The 13,387-nt window shown below is 53.4% G+C and overlaps 7 protein-coding genes across 7 annotated transcripts; 4 read left to right on the top strand and 3 right to left on the bottom strand.

Moving 5' to 3' along the window:
• Positions 1-501: 501 nt before the first annotated feature.
• Positions 502-2,179, bottom strand: NUU61_000235 (uncharacterized protein; the record flags this gene model as incomplete). The annotated part of the gene is made up of 2 exons (XM_056650819.1): positions 502-1,797; positions 1,868-2,179. The coding sequence occupies 2 exons, from the start codon at positions 2,177-2,179 to the stop codon at positions 502-504; spliced, it is 1,608 nt and encodes a 535-aa protein (XP_056515669.1).
• An 879-nt stretch (positions 2,180-3,058) lies between these two features.
• NUU61_000234 (DNA-directed RNA polymerase II subunit RPB7) lies at positions 3,059-3,676 on the bottom strand (the record flags this gene model as incomplete). Its single annotated transcript, XM_056650818.1, has 3 exons — positions 3,059-3,232; positions 3,285-3,365; positions 3,428-3,676. The coding sequence occupies 3 exons, from the start codon at positions 3,674-3,676 to the stop codon at positions 3,059-3,061; spliced, it is 504 nt and encodes a 167-aa protein (XP_056515668.1).
• A 1,268-nt stretch (positions 3,677-4,944) lies between these two features.
• Positions 4,945-5,680, top strand: NUU61_000233 (2-hydroxy-palmitic acid dioxygenase MPO1; the record flags this gene model as incomplete). Its single annotated transcript, XM_056650817.1, has 4 exons — positions 4,945-4,977; positions 5,040-5,063; positions 5,116-5,175; positions 5,231-5,680. The coding sequence occupies 4 exons, from the start codon at positions 4,945-4,947 to the stop codon at positions 5,678-5,680; spliced, it is 567 nt and encodes a 188-aa protein (XP_056515667.1).
• Positions 5,681-6,414: 734 nt separating this feature from the next.
• Positions 6,415-8,547, top strand: NUU61_000232 (F1F0 ATP synthase subunit alpha; the record flags this gene model as incomplete). The annotated part of the gene is made up of 5 exons (XM_056650816.1): positions 6,415-6,486; positions 6,663-6,832; positions 6,969-7,025; positions 7,084-7,204; positions 7,297-8,547. The coding sequence occupies 5 exons, from the start codon at positions 6,415-6,417 to the stop codon at positions 8,545-8,547; spliced, it is 1,671 nt and encodes a 556-aa protein (XP_056515666.1).
• A 719-nt stretch (positions 8,548-9,266) lies between these two features.
• Positions 9,267-10,588, top strand: NUU61_000231 (methylenetetrahydrofolate dehydrogenase (NAD(+)); the record flags this gene model as incomplete). The annotated part of the gene is made up of 4 exons (XM_056650815.1): positions 9,267-9,463; positions 9,643-10,276; positions 10,351-10,440; positions 10,505-10,588. 4 exons carry the CDS (start codon positions 9,267-9,269, stop codon positions 10,586-10,588), a joined length of 1,005 nt encoding a protein of 334 aa, XP_056515665.1.
• Positions 10,589-10,956: 368 nt separating this feature from the next.
• NUU61_000230 (signal peptidase complex subunit 2) lies at positions 10,957-11,774 on the bottom strand (the record flags this gene model as incomplete). The annotated part of the gene is made up of 3 exons (XM_056650814.1): positions 10,957-11,241; positions 11,331-11,614; positions 11,738-11,774. 3 exons carry the CDS (start codon positions 11,772-11,774, stop codon positions 10,957-10,959), a joined length of 606 nt encoding a protein of 201 aa, XP_056515664.1.
• A 281-nt stretch (positions 11,775-12,055) lies between these two features.
• Positions 12,056-13,129, top strand: NUU61_000229 (ER membrane complex subunit EMC3; the record flags this gene model as incomplete). Its single annotated transcript, XM_056650813.1, has 5 exons — positions 12,056-12,105; positions 12,172-12,205; positions 12,287-12,653; positions 12,714-12,875; positions 12,939-13,129. The coding sequence occupies 5 exons, from the start codon at positions 12,056-12,058 to the stop codon at positions 13,127-13,129; spliced, it is 804 nt and encodes a 267-aa protein (XP_056515663.1).
• Between the last annotated feature and the right edge of the window lie 258 nt (positions 13,130-13,387).

Genomic DNA, 13,387 nt, shown 5'->3' with positions numbered 1-13,387 from the left:
AAAGGCCTTGAGTGTTCAGATCAATCTTGAGACCATCTACGAGGGAGCTCGCTGTCATCAAGCAAGGACAGAGCAACAAGTCATTTGAGAATTGAATTCTGGACTATGTTTTTTTCTTCTCTTCGTAGTAAAAGTAAAACACACAGAAACTACCTCGGTAGTTACAAGCAACATACAAAGAAATAAAACCACCAGCGTAGGCGTACTCGACAGAGACATAAAAGAGACCAGCGAAAAAAAAAAAAACAGAAAAGAAAATTAATGAGGCAGACATTAAAGCCAGGACTCGTACAAGCAGACAAGAGAAAGACAGATTTCGAGGCTGTTGGTACATAAGTCCTGATTCATGCGGGTATCGATACACATTGCTCGTGATCAGGTCAGTCGGCCGTGCATGGTCGTAGAAGGAACATATGGCTGAGCGAGCCGTGGGGAATTTGTTGTTTTTGGTTCATTTTTTTGTTGTTGTTTCGTTGCACGGGTGGATGTATATCGCGCTGTTTACTCCTCGTCGCCAAACGTCCAGCTCGGCTGGTTATGACGACGCGGGTTCCGGAGGTGCGTAGCAGTGCGGACAGGCTCAGGGGACTGGTCGTAGTTGTCCCAAGACGACTCCATCATCTTGACAGCCTTGATGCGGTCCGTGGGAACAGCCTTGGAGTTCTCGGCATCGGATTTGCTCGGCTCGGTCATGTCATCGGTCATTTCCCAGTGGGAGTCGAAGTTCTTCTTGCGGTTGGCGGCATTGCCGACAATCGACAGAGGCTCGTGCTTCTTCTCGACGGTGCTGGGCACGGCCTCACCGTTCTCGTCGAACAACCGGTTCTGGTACAAGGCCTGGCCGCGGTTCTTGTACGAGCTGATAATGCGGCCGTCGTCGTCGTCCTGGTTGTCCTCGCTCATTTCGAAGTGCACCTCGGCATCGCGTCGCGGGTGGTGCACAGCCGGTCTGGCCGGCGGCGTCTCGGCTGTTTCGCCCTCGCCATCGCTCCAGTCAAAGTGGCGCACTTCGTCGCGGCGGACCAGCCGCTGCTGCTTCTGCGGCGTCACGAAGTCGTCAAAGTCCCACTGCGACTGGTGCCGCGACTTGCCCCGCTTGGGTTCCTCCTTCAACTCACGCTCGTCGTTGTCGCCGCCGATCTCGAAGTGGCTGAACTTCTTCGGGTCCGTCTTGTACTTGGACCGCTCTTCGTCTTCGTCTGGCTCGTTGGCCCCGAAGATGCGGTTGGGGTTGGCTCGGCCCGCGCCTGCCTTGGGGGCCCCTGTGCGCGGTGGCTTCGACGGTGAGTCGGGAACTTCATTTTCTCCATCGCCGACGAATAGTTCGCTGAGGTCACGTTGGGGCGGCTTGGCGACGCTGGGCGCATAGGGGCGCACGGGTTCTGAGCTCTCCTTGCTGGGCGACAGAAGCTCGGTCAGGGACTCGGCCGCGTAGGGGTCTCTGGTGTGTCTCTTGCCCGGAGAGGCCGGGCGAACGGGCTCGGCATCCTGTTTGCTGGGCGAAATGAGGTCGAACAGGGAGTCGGCCGCGTACGGGTCCTTGATGTGTCTCTTGCCGGGGGAGGCAGGTCGTTGGGGGAGGTCACGGCTGCCATCCTGCGACGGGGCCAATTGCGGAGGAGCGGCCTTCGCCGCGGCGGCAGCCTTGATCAGACGAGTCTGCTCTTTAGCTTCGCGAATGGGCCAGTTGCGGCCACGTGCGCCGATCACCTCGACTTCTTTGAGCAAAGAGGCCTGGTCCCAGTAGAGGCGGACCTGCTGGATCTGGTTGTCGGCATTGTAGTGAACAACGTGTACCTGCAGGAAGGGGGAAGAACTGCATTAGATAACCACTCGATCGGGTTCCCAGCGATCTCGGGGAATTTACCGTGGGGATGGTCACGACGCGGTCGGCCAGGAAATTATCATCGAGCGAGGGGAGATAGGCCCCGCCGCCATCAATGAACTCCAGCGTCGTCTCAATATCCAGACACAGAGAGTCGGATCCCTCAATGGCGCTGATGATCTGCTCCGACTTCTTCTTGACTATGCTTGCTTGTCGCGACAGGTGCTGGACCACGGCATCGGGCTTGTCGATCTGGATGGTGGAGGGCACATAGATCAAGGACACATCGGCGGCCAACGAGGCAGACCTGGGGTTAGCCAGGAACCTTTGGTAAACGTCCTTGAGATAGGTCATGGTTGCCAACCGTTCCGGTGCAATGCAAGGAGAACGGGAGATTGGAGCAAAACCAGGGAATGTATTTTCAAGTTAGGGGGGAAGAAGAAGGGCAGAGAAAGAGAAACAAAGCCCAGACTTGAAACTGAAATTAGAGAGCAAATATGGAAGGGGGAGAGAGACAGAGAGAGATAGAGAGATACTGTGTCGGATGAACTACAGAGAAAGGAGCAATGTTTGCCCTGCAGCTACGCGACCAGGTACCGGGTACCACCATTGCATACGAGGATCCTCCGTGGACCAGCGGTACCGGGTACGAGTCTTTAGAGGGGAAAAAAACAACGCGCACGGGGACCACAGAAACACGCCAGTGTTTCACACCAGCGGGAGAGAGCCCCAGCAGAGCCCACGCTTGTTAGCCGTCTCTCGGGCAACTGAATGCCCAGAGAGCTCAACATATCAACATACTCTCAGGAAAACTCCCAGGCAATTGCTTGCTTTCCAAGGTTGCTGGATCATTCAGATAATTGGTTGCGATTTTTTCAATATTGTACAATGTCATGGTTGTAGCCGGAATTGCAAATGCCCCACGGCTGATCCACGCCGAAATGGTATCTCTCAAGCGGGCCTTGCTTCCCTCGGCTCTTGTGTCAATGAGGAGAACAATCAACGGCATCCGCAACCAATGGAGGTCTCTCCCAGTATCTGTCCGGCCAATTCCCTCTATTTGGCGGTCTCCTCCCTCTAACGACTCGCCGCGGCTTCGATCAATTGCATTGTGTATTAGGGTATCGGTAGAAATCGTAGGTATGTGTGGTGTGGCTCATGTCTCATTACAATGGTCTGTGAAAGATAATTTGTGAGTGTCTGTGTCTCAAGAGCAATGTAGCAGGGGATCACCTACCCAAGATAGTCCTCCTTGATCGTGCCAATGGCGTTGATGGCAGCCACATCGGGCTTGACACCAAGGATCTTGAGGCGCAGACTGGTTCCTTTCTCAATCACTTGATCTGCGTGATCGGTATACTGCGGGGGCACGGTGTTCGGCTCCCACTTGATGTCGGATGGAATGTTCTTGGGGACTCGTTAGTGGTGGATCTCAAGAGCAGCGCAAGCTGTTCCGTACCTTTCGCGCAATAAAGACGGACAACGGACCCGCCAGAGTAAAGATTCCTGTGGGCTTGACCGAAGTGACAATGGCATCAACCTAAGATAGTCAGAGTCAGCCGAGGATCTTATGAACGAGCATCTTGAGGTGTGAGCGCATACCGTCTCGCCCCGGAAGGGCTTCCAAATAATCGCGCGGTACTTGATGGTGTACTCTGCGTGTCCACTGGAGGGCATCACCCGTCCCTCGCCAATGTCAACCATGTCCATCACGCAAATCACAAAGTGGTCGCCAGTGCACCGTCCTTCCTCTTCCTCGTTGAGTCGGGCGATGAGGTACTCGCGCATGTTGGGTCCAAAATAGGACGGATGCAGCGAAATGATTTTGGTCTCTTCCTTGAGGAAAAACATTTTGGAGGTAATGCTCAATCGGAGCTCGTGTTGCGGGTGAAGTTCAGCGGCCCGGTGGTATCAACGCAGTGGCCTCTCGCGGCGAAAGCGCGTCGCTCTCTGGGGATGAAAGACCCGCTCTGTGTGCAGTTTTTCAAGGGTGTGACCAAGTTATCGTGGTTGATTCGAGGTCGGAAGTTGGCAATTGAGCTCAAGCGACGGCGTCAGCTGCTAGCTCATGACCTGTCGAGCCAGGACAGAGGAAGACGAGGTCTGGGAAGACTGGATGATAGAAAATGATGATCAGTGGCAGAGATTGAATCCACTGTCAAAAAGAGTGGGTAGACACAGTCGCTGGGAGGGTTCAGTGGACCTGCGCAAGACATCTCCAGGTCCCTCCATCGGCCCAGGTTCAAGTCACGTGGTCACGTGGTGTATGCCATATCTAGTCCGCTTCAATGATGCCGATAGCACTGCAAATGATAAAGCCAGAAAGCTGGCTTGGGGGTGGATTAGTCTATGGAGCCATTTTATTAGGGAGGAGAAAAACCTGCGCTTTTCACTGGCATTTGTCTGGTGCAACTGGTCAACATGCTGGAAACCGCAGCAATCCTCGAAAAGACAGGATAATAAGAGCCAGGCATCTTTCAAGTATATTCACAAAACTTTATAGAAGCAATTTAGAGCACCTTTGGGGCATAAACTTTTTTCCTCTCTGTTGTGTTGTTTCTCGAATGTGTTGTGAGGATACCCGGGCAGTGGCATAGCCTAGAAACAACAAATTCCTAGAAACCCTCACAGCCACATTAAACGTAGGTTTCTGTCAGGAAGGTGGTACTTTGACTCTAATCCAGTCAATTTGAATTGCTGTCCATTGTGCTCTGGGGATTGTGAAAATACACATCTTGTCCAAAGCCACGGGGAATATATATATTTGACTTAATCGGTTTCCCACTAATTCACTAATTCACTACTAACGTAAATAACAAAGTTACCCATAGATATTAATATGTCTTCAATAAGCAAGACTTTAAGCAAGACTTCCAATCACACACTCTCTAATCCATGTAAATGTGCCTTCGAATGTGTTGAAGTATACAGCGAGCCAATCCCCGGCCTGCCAGGTAAGCCGGTGCCAAGACCTCCCATGCTCGGCCCGTATGACGCGAGATCGCTTCCTACGACCTTGGATTACCTTCTTTTCAATGATATCTGTCCTTCTGTGATTATTCAAATCACTAAGCTTGAGCCTGAAACTTTGGATAGCTCTGTTCCTCGACTCCACCAGCATGGCCCTCAACCTGGAAAAGCAGCTACTTTTTGTGAGCCCCTCTAGCCCCCGACTTACCCGACGAGAAGATGACTGACCTGGAGACCTGGACAGTATGGAGTCTACCATAAAAACCCAGTAGGCAATATCATTCCCGGATGGCGTTGAACTGGCTTTGCTAACTGCATAGGTGAACGTCGCGATCCATATTACTTGTGTTCCGGCCTTGCTGTTCACGGGCATCATTCTTGTATGCGAGCCTCGACCTGCTCCTCTTATGACTGTACTGACCTTGCTCCCCCCAGGGCTGCAACTTACCAACCCTCTTCACTCTCCCCGAGGCTCTCCAGAACCAATACCTTCTCGCAAATGGCGGCACAATCAGCGCGTTCATCTACGCCATCTTCTATGTGCTCCTCGAGCCCGTGGCAGGCGGTCTGATCGCACCTCTGGTCATCGCGTCTGCAGCCTATGGAAACTATCTGCTCGGGACCTACGGGACGATTGTGAACTACTACGCTGGAGGCATTCACGTCGTGTCGTGGCTGGCACAGTTCGTGGGACACGGCGCCTTCGAAGGGAGAGCTCCAGCCCTGCTCGACAACCTTTTGCAGGCGTTCCTCTTGGCACCGCTGTTTGTGTGGATGGAGATTCTCTTTTTCTTTGGATATCGCCCAGAGCTCAAGCAGCGGTTGGATAAGAACGTGGAGCTGGAGATTGAGAAGTTCCGGAAGCAACAGAAAGCCAAGAAATAAATTGGTATACCAGGGAAGGCCGAGGGAAATTGTTGCTACATGCTTGTGGAATCATCATCCGCTTTGGATTTATTCGCCCCTCCCCCCAAGGCTGCTTTCTCCGCTCTGGGTGTCAGGACTATGGTATCAGTACTGCAATGAGATGGTTTGTTCTTGGTTCTTGACTCCTCTTGAGTGAAATCGAGCTCATGCTCTGTTTGTATGGTCTGCCATAGCGAGTGTTGTGTTCCAAGCCAAATCATGACTGAGTCGTGGAGTATATGGAGTATTTACTGTGCTTTGCCCGGAGCCGGTTGCCGTGACGAAAAGCATTAAGTAAGCACAGATCACCTGACCAAAGAACCCGCGGATCCGAAGAGAAAAAAACGGGAAGGGGTGGCCCGCCTCACCCGAGGACACCATGAGACTTTTGTCCATAGAAAAGAACACTACTCCCAGAGTAAAAATTTTTCCCCCATAATTCTTTTTCTAGTATAAGAAATAAAATATTGCTGTAGCATGTAGGAGAGAAATCATCGTGCGCCCGCAAAGAACAGCGTGGACGGGCACGGGGGCCACTCGGAGGGCCGTGGTCTAAAGCGGCTTAGCGCAAGTGCTGAGAATCCAATCCTCCCCCCGACGACAAAGCTCTCCTTCCCACCCGTCCACAACCTCCTCTCCTCTCCGTTCCCTCTCCCCAATTACATCTCTCTCTCAGAGAATCCATCCTCCCACCCTCTGAACCCCCCTTCATAATGTTCAGGAACGCTCTGCGGCAGTCTAGCCGCTCCGTTGCGGCCGTCTCGGCCCCTGGCCGCATCGCTTCGGTGAGTTTATCCCATCTCATCGTCGTTCATTGCCAGGTCGTCCCATTTTCATCTCAAATCCGAGCTCGATCGAGGCTCATATGCCTTCCACCCTGGATACTAATATATTGAGAATGGTTCGAATCCGTTGGCTGTTGTTGAGCTCGTCGTTAACAAGTTTTTTCGCCTTGCTATAGGCTCGCGCGGCTGTTCCCGGTCCCCTCTCCGGTGCCTCGAAGCAGGTCCGCTCCTACGCCGCCGAGGCCAAGGCTGCTCCCACCGAGGTCTCTTCCATCCTTGAGCAGCGTATCCGTGGTGTTCAGGAGGAGGCTGGTCTCGCCGAGACCGGTCGCGTTCTGTCGGTCGGGTACGTCAAAATCGCCCCGGGCGTCGCAGGGCGTGAGGAGAAAAATTCGGTCCCGGTCTACAACCTCATCGAATATGCTCCTGCACGCTACCAATCCACCGTCTTCCGAGTCAGAAACTGATTGAGCTTCGAACAGTGATGGTATCGCCCGTGTCCACGGCATGACCAACGTCCAGGCTGAGGAGCTGGTCGAGTATGTGAAACCCCAAGGTCTTGGCATTACAGCGACCGGTAAACTAATCGATGAATAGGTTCGCCTCTGGCGTCAAGGGTATGTGCATGAACCTCGAGGCCGGCCAGGTTGGTGTCGTGTTGTTCGGTTCCGACCGTCTCGTCAAGGAGGGTGAGACCGTCAAGCGTACCGGCGAGATTGTAAGTGAAGTCCCTGAAGTCTCCCAAGCTCCCTTGCATCGATGGACCTCGCTGCCCCAACCTCTCACGGCTTGTGCTGACTAACTCGATAGGTCGATGTCCCCGTCGGCCCTGAGCTGCTCGGCCGTGTTGTTGACGCTCTGGGTAACCCCATTGACGGCAAGGGCCCTCTCCAGTCCAAGGAGAAGCGCCGTGCCCAGCTCAAGGCCCCTGGTATCCTGCCCCGTCAGTCCGTCAACCAGCCCGTCCAGACTGGTATGAAATGTGTCGACTCCATGGTGCCCATTGGCCGTGGCCAGCGTGAGTTGATCATCGGTGACCGTCAGACTGGTAAGACTGCTGTCGCCCTTGACACCATGCTCAACCAGAAGCGTTGGAACAGCTCCGGCGACGAGGCCCAGAAGCTGTTCTGTATCTACGTTGCCGTTGGCCAGAAGCGTTCCACTGTTGCCCAGCTCGTCAAGACCCTTGAGGAGAACGACGCCATGAAGTACTCGGTTGTCGTTGCTGCCACCGCCTCGGAAGCCGCCCCCCTGCAGTACATTGCTCCCTTCACTGGCTGCGCCATGGGTGAGTGGTTCCGTGACAACGGCCGCCACGCCGTCATCATCTACGATGACCTGTCCAAGCAGGCTGTCGCCTACCGTCAGATGTCGCTGCTGCTGCGTCGTCCCCCCGGTCGTGAGGCCTACCCCGGTGACGTTTTCTACCTCCACTCGCGTCTGCTGGAGCGTTCCGCCAAGATGAACAAGACCCACGGTGCTGGTTCCCTGACTGCCCTCCCCATCATTGAGACCCAGGGTGGTGACGTGTCGGCCTACATTCCCACCAACGTCATCTCCATCACTGACGGCCAGATCTTCCTGGAGTCTGAGCTGTTCTACAAGGGTGTCCGCCCTGCCATTAACGTCGGTCTGTCCGTGTCCCGTGTCGGTTCCGCCGCCCAGGTCAAGGCCATGAAGCAGGTCGCCGGTTCCCTGAAGCTGTTCTTGGCTCAGTACCGTGAGGTCGCTGCCTTCGCCCAGTTCGGTTCCGACCTGGACGCCTCTACCAAGCAGACCCTGGCTCGTGGTGAGCGTCTCACCGAGCTGCTGAAGCAGAAGCAGTACTCGCCCATGGCCGTCTCCGACATGGTCCCCCTGATCTTCGCCGGTGTCAACGGTCTCCTGGACACCATCCCGGTTGCCAAGATCCTCCAGTGGGAGTCCGACCTCCTCGCTCACCTGAAGAGCAACCACCCCGAGATCCAGCAGGCCATCGAGAAGGAGGGCCAGGTCAGCAAGGAGCTTGAGGCCAAGCTCAAGGAGGTCATCGGTGCCTTCAACCAGTCCTTCAACGCATAGGTGAGCTAGAAAACACTCGGGTGATCCTTGGTGGTCGGCTTGTTTTCCTGACTCCTATGTGTATAGACAAGATAGCTTGTACAATTTTGAGGCCATTGTTTCGTTCTGTTCCTCTTTGTGCGCCGACGCTTCTCGCGATGGACCCATCCCCATGGAGTGTAGCGGTGTAAGCATCGGCGAGTCTGGGGGAGTCATTATGAGGCGTCGCCTGAAAGGACACGGGCTGTGGACTGCCAAAATGTGATTTATATCCTGTACGTTTAGATTTTTCCCGCGCATCGGGGGGCGCGAGATGGGAGGAGGACCACTCTGCTTCCGTCTGGTCTCCTTGTGTCTCCATGTTGAACCGCAATTTATCTCATTTGTTCATTCAAGCTTTGGTAAATCTTAGATTGTAAATTGTAGACATTGTTGAGTTCTATACCTTGAGTTGGCTGAGGCTGTCCGAGACTGGATGCGTGGTGCTGTTCTTGGGAAGATCCATTATAGCTATGGCATAACCAGCATAAGTTCTAGTTATCTATGCACCTCTGATTCCTCTGGTTTGACTACATTGCTTTGAGTGTTTTCGAACAATCTCCCATGGCCTCTGGGCTGCGCCGCCTTGACGGCCGAAAGCGGTGCTGTTATCGATAAGCGAGCAATCTTTTTTTCCCTCGCAAAGACACCCCGCGTCGAGCGCAACGCTTCTCCAGTCCTACCAATTCCAGTGTTTTGCCATGTCCGCTCCTACCGACTCCAATCCGGCCTCCTGCAAGGTGATTCTGTCCAAGAATGTCGCCAATCGCCTGATCGCCGAAGTGCAGGAGGGCATCCGGACCCTCGAGAAGCCGCCTCATCTAGTGGGCTTCCTGGCCAACAATGACCCTGCGGCGCTCATGTATGCGCAGTGGACTCAGAAGACTTGCGAAGAGAAGTGAGTTTCTGATATCCTATTCATACCTGAGTCCTCAATGGCTTCGTGGTGGTTGGTGGGGGTTTTGGATGGGTGATTCATACCTGCCCCTCGTTCTCGTTGCGCAAGAGAAACCGCTATATAATGCCTTGACTTTGGAGATCCGAAAGTATCGTTAGCTGATTCATTTTTCTTTCCAGTGGGTTTCAATACACCCTCCGTGAAGTCTCCCGCGATGAGATCGAAGAAGCCATCCTGGCCGCCAACGCCGACACCTCCGTCGACGGCATTATCGTCTACTATCCGATCTTCAACAACCGCCAGGACCAATACCTGCAGCAGATTGTAGATGTGAGCAAGGACGTTGAGGGTCTCAGCCACCGCTACATCTTCAACATGTACCAGAACATCCGGTTCCTGGACCCGGAGACCAAGCGCCAAAAATGTATTCTGCCCTGCACGCCTCTGGCCAACATCAAGATCCTCGAGTACCTCAACATCTACAACACCGTCCTGCCATATGGCAACCGGCTATTCGGCCGCACGATCTGCGTCGTCAACCGCTCCGAGGTCGTCGGGCGGCCGCTGGCTGCGCTGTTGGCCAACGATGGTGCCTGTGTCTACAGTGTGGATATCACCGGCGTGCAGAAGTTCACTCGTGGCGAGGGATTGAAGAAGCGCCGACACGAGGTTGTGGATCTTGAGGGTGCTGCGCTGAAGGATGTCGCCCCGCTGTGCGATGTGGTTATTTCGGGTGTGCCCGGTGAGAAGTACAAGTTCGACACCAGTCTTCTCAGAGAAGGGGCTGTGTGTGTGAACTTCTCGAGCGAGAAGGTATGTTCTCATTACAACTGTATTCATTTCAATCTTTCGAGTGTCAGTGCTGATTGCGTCTTTCTTTGCTCCAGAACTTCCCCCACGAGGTCCGGGAGAAGGCTTCTATCTTTGTGCCTTCCATTGGGAAGGTGACTATTGTGGTTTTGCTCCGGAACCTGCTGGTGAGTTGCTCTCCCTATTTTCTGAACACTAGGTTTCTGAGTAATGTCTGACTGCTCTATAAAGAGACTCATCCAGAACCGACGAGCAGACGATGTCCAGCCTGCTGCAGCGACGGAACGACCGGGCACTCTTGAGGCGGCTTCGTAGGAGACGAGGCAATGCGATTGATGTTGATGGACGCGTTTGGAATGGTGCTGGGTTTCTATCCTAAAATCCCTATAGATTTTGCTGTTTTTAGCCTTCTTGAATATATGGACAATTACATTTGACTTGGCTTGTGTACTTCTTGCTAGGCCCAAGTTCTAACAGCGGAGACCCGGTCTCATTGCCTTATATCCTCCGAATCTACGTCTGAGATACCCGCCTTGAGAATTCGGTATAATTCGCTTTGAATTCGCTCGGGCATTAACAATATGCATCTTTTCTTGACAAGCATACACCAAAGACCAGCTTGTCACTTCCCCGACAATATAAACCAGCCAAGCATTCTCGGATTCCTCAGCCCCATGGTTCGACTATCGTCGCATCTTACCATCCGCAGCGTCGTCAGGTTTCCCAACCAGACCCGACACACCGCCTGTCTTCTTCTCATTCTCCTTCGCAGCCAACCGCAACACATCAACTTCACTAGCCAACCAGCGCCGGAAGGGCTCCGGGTGAAACACGCCGTCGGCCGAGAACCAATTCGGGAATGGTGCTTCAAACTGCTTGTCCTGCAAGACCTTGCCTGCGGCGGACTTGTACTGGACGTGGAGTTTGTAGGGGTTGGAGTTCTTCTTGGTCGACGAGGAGATGGTGATCTGTTTTATGGACAATGGAAGGTTAGTATACTGGCGTCGTGGATGCCTATTTGAAACCATGTGTATGTGCATGTGTGTGCATGGCGTACCGTCTCTCCTGTCTTGCGTTTCCCGCTAAACACCTCCCCGGCCTCGACGCCCCAAATCCAGAAGGTGAGGATACTGTTCAGTACAAAGTACACGGCCACTGCGGCAATGATCCACGGGGACGTGGTCGCTTCCCAGCCGAGCGTGCGGTCTGCATAGAAGGTGAATGCCGCGATTGCGACAGCGCTGTAGCCCAGCAAGAAGCGGACGTTGGTCTTGGTGTGGTTGGGCTTGAAGGTGTATGGCGCGGGGAGCGTCGTGAGGTAGGGGGCCCAGAGCATCATCGCTGGTGGACTTGAGATCTAGTAGACAAGGCCAATTCATTAGTCTCCCATCGAGAGTGCTGTGTCGCCCAGTGCGATTCAAGGGAAGCTGAATGGCAGCATAAATGGGGAAGCCTATAACGCACCATTGAGCGAGTAGACCGGCACCTTGTTGGTAGCCATGAGTGCGACAGAGAGTTAGAGATGACAAGTAATGTCGAGTACTGTGAAGATTATATGAATTTTTATTGTTGTTTTGTAGCCAGGTGATTTTTCGCGGGTTTGTCGAGGCCAGAGTTGCGTCTTTGGAGAGAGCTGGAGAGAAGCTGCGGGCCACCGCCCTCCACTTCCCCTTCTCCCTCTCTCATCTCCAGACTCTGCCACCATCGCGGGGATCGTCTCTGATCGGCTTCCCATTCTACCCTGCCTTTTTCCTTTTCTTTAATTTTTTTTTTCTTTCCATTATGGCAGTTCAAGGGGTCGAGCAGACCATCCTTCGGGATCCGGCTCTGTTGTGAGTAGCCCTGAACTTCCCCAAAAAGAACGCGAGCAAGCCAGACTGACCTGCCCTGGTGTATAGCTACTGGATTCTTTTCCCGATTTCGGTTGTCATGGTACGTGACCATTCACCATGATCACCCCCCCAGCGGTAATGATTCAATTTCCCAGAAAGCGAAACTAACGAACCTCCCCAGATCCTGACAGGAATCCTGCGCCATTACGCCACGGTCCTGATGAATTCCCCCCCCAAATCCGCCTCGACTCTCGCTGAGTCGCGCGAACGGCTTGCCCTCCTCCGTGTCGTCAATCTCCGCAACCATGCCTCGGCCGTGCTCAACCGCGAGTCCTTCGAGATGCGTAAGAACTACATGGTGTCGGGCTGCCGGAACGGCGCATTTTTGAAGGACCCTAACAAGCGCGGCCAGCCGCCGGCGAATCCCATGACGGATCCCGCGGGCATGGAGGCGATGACGGGGATGCTGAAGGGGAATATGATGATGATGATCCCGCAGACCTTGATCATGAGCTGGATCAATGCCTTCTTTTCTGGCTTTGTGATTCGTATGTTTCCGTGGGAGAGTTGTCTTTATCTGTTGGGATATGCTAACGAAATCTCCACAGTGAAATTGCCTTTCCCTCTCACTATCCGCTTCAAGTCCATGCTGCAGTCCGGTGTCATGACCCGTGACCTCGATGTCAGATGGGTGTCGAGTCTGTCGTGGTATTTCCTGAACTTGTTTGGGCTGCAGTCTGTTTTCGGTTTTATTCTCGGTAGTGACAACGGTATGTTCTGAGCACGCTTTGTTTGGTCAATTTAGTAGGGATATTTGCTAACTGTTGGGTTAGCTGCCAACCAAATGGCTCAGCAGATGGGTATGGCCAACCCGGCTGCCATGGCGAACCCGCTGCAGCCTGGTCAGGACCCCGACAAGCTGTACCAGAACGAAGCAGAGAACTTGGAGGTCATGGAGCACTTCTGCATACTGGACGGAGTGGAAGATAGAATCCTGCGGAACTTTGCTCCGCAATCGATTTGATGGGATCGGGCGTGCTCGTCAGATCCAGTGTTTTAACCCATATACTTGGGAAGAAGGTGGATTTGCTCTAAGCAATAAACATTTGGATAATGAAAGAAAACAAAGCCTGTCTGTTTCTGTACTTGCTCCTTCCTACGAGATATGGATATACCAATCTTAGATGTAAAAATAAAAACATATTTGAAGTGGCAGCATCTTGATACTGTATGGCTACATGACTTTGAGTCTCTCGAGGGCAAGGTATTCCGATTTCAACCA

This window comes from Penicillium alfredii (assembly GCF_028826965.1).
Source record: "Penicillium alfredii strain IBT 34128 chromosome Unknown utg000001l_segment0_segment0, whole genome shotgun sequence".
Lineage (NCBI taxonomy): Eukaryota > Fungi > Ascomycota > Eurotiomycetes > Eurotiales > Aspergillaceae > Penicillium > Penicillium alfredii.
This window is presented reverse-complemented; position numbering and strand designations above follow the sequence as displayed.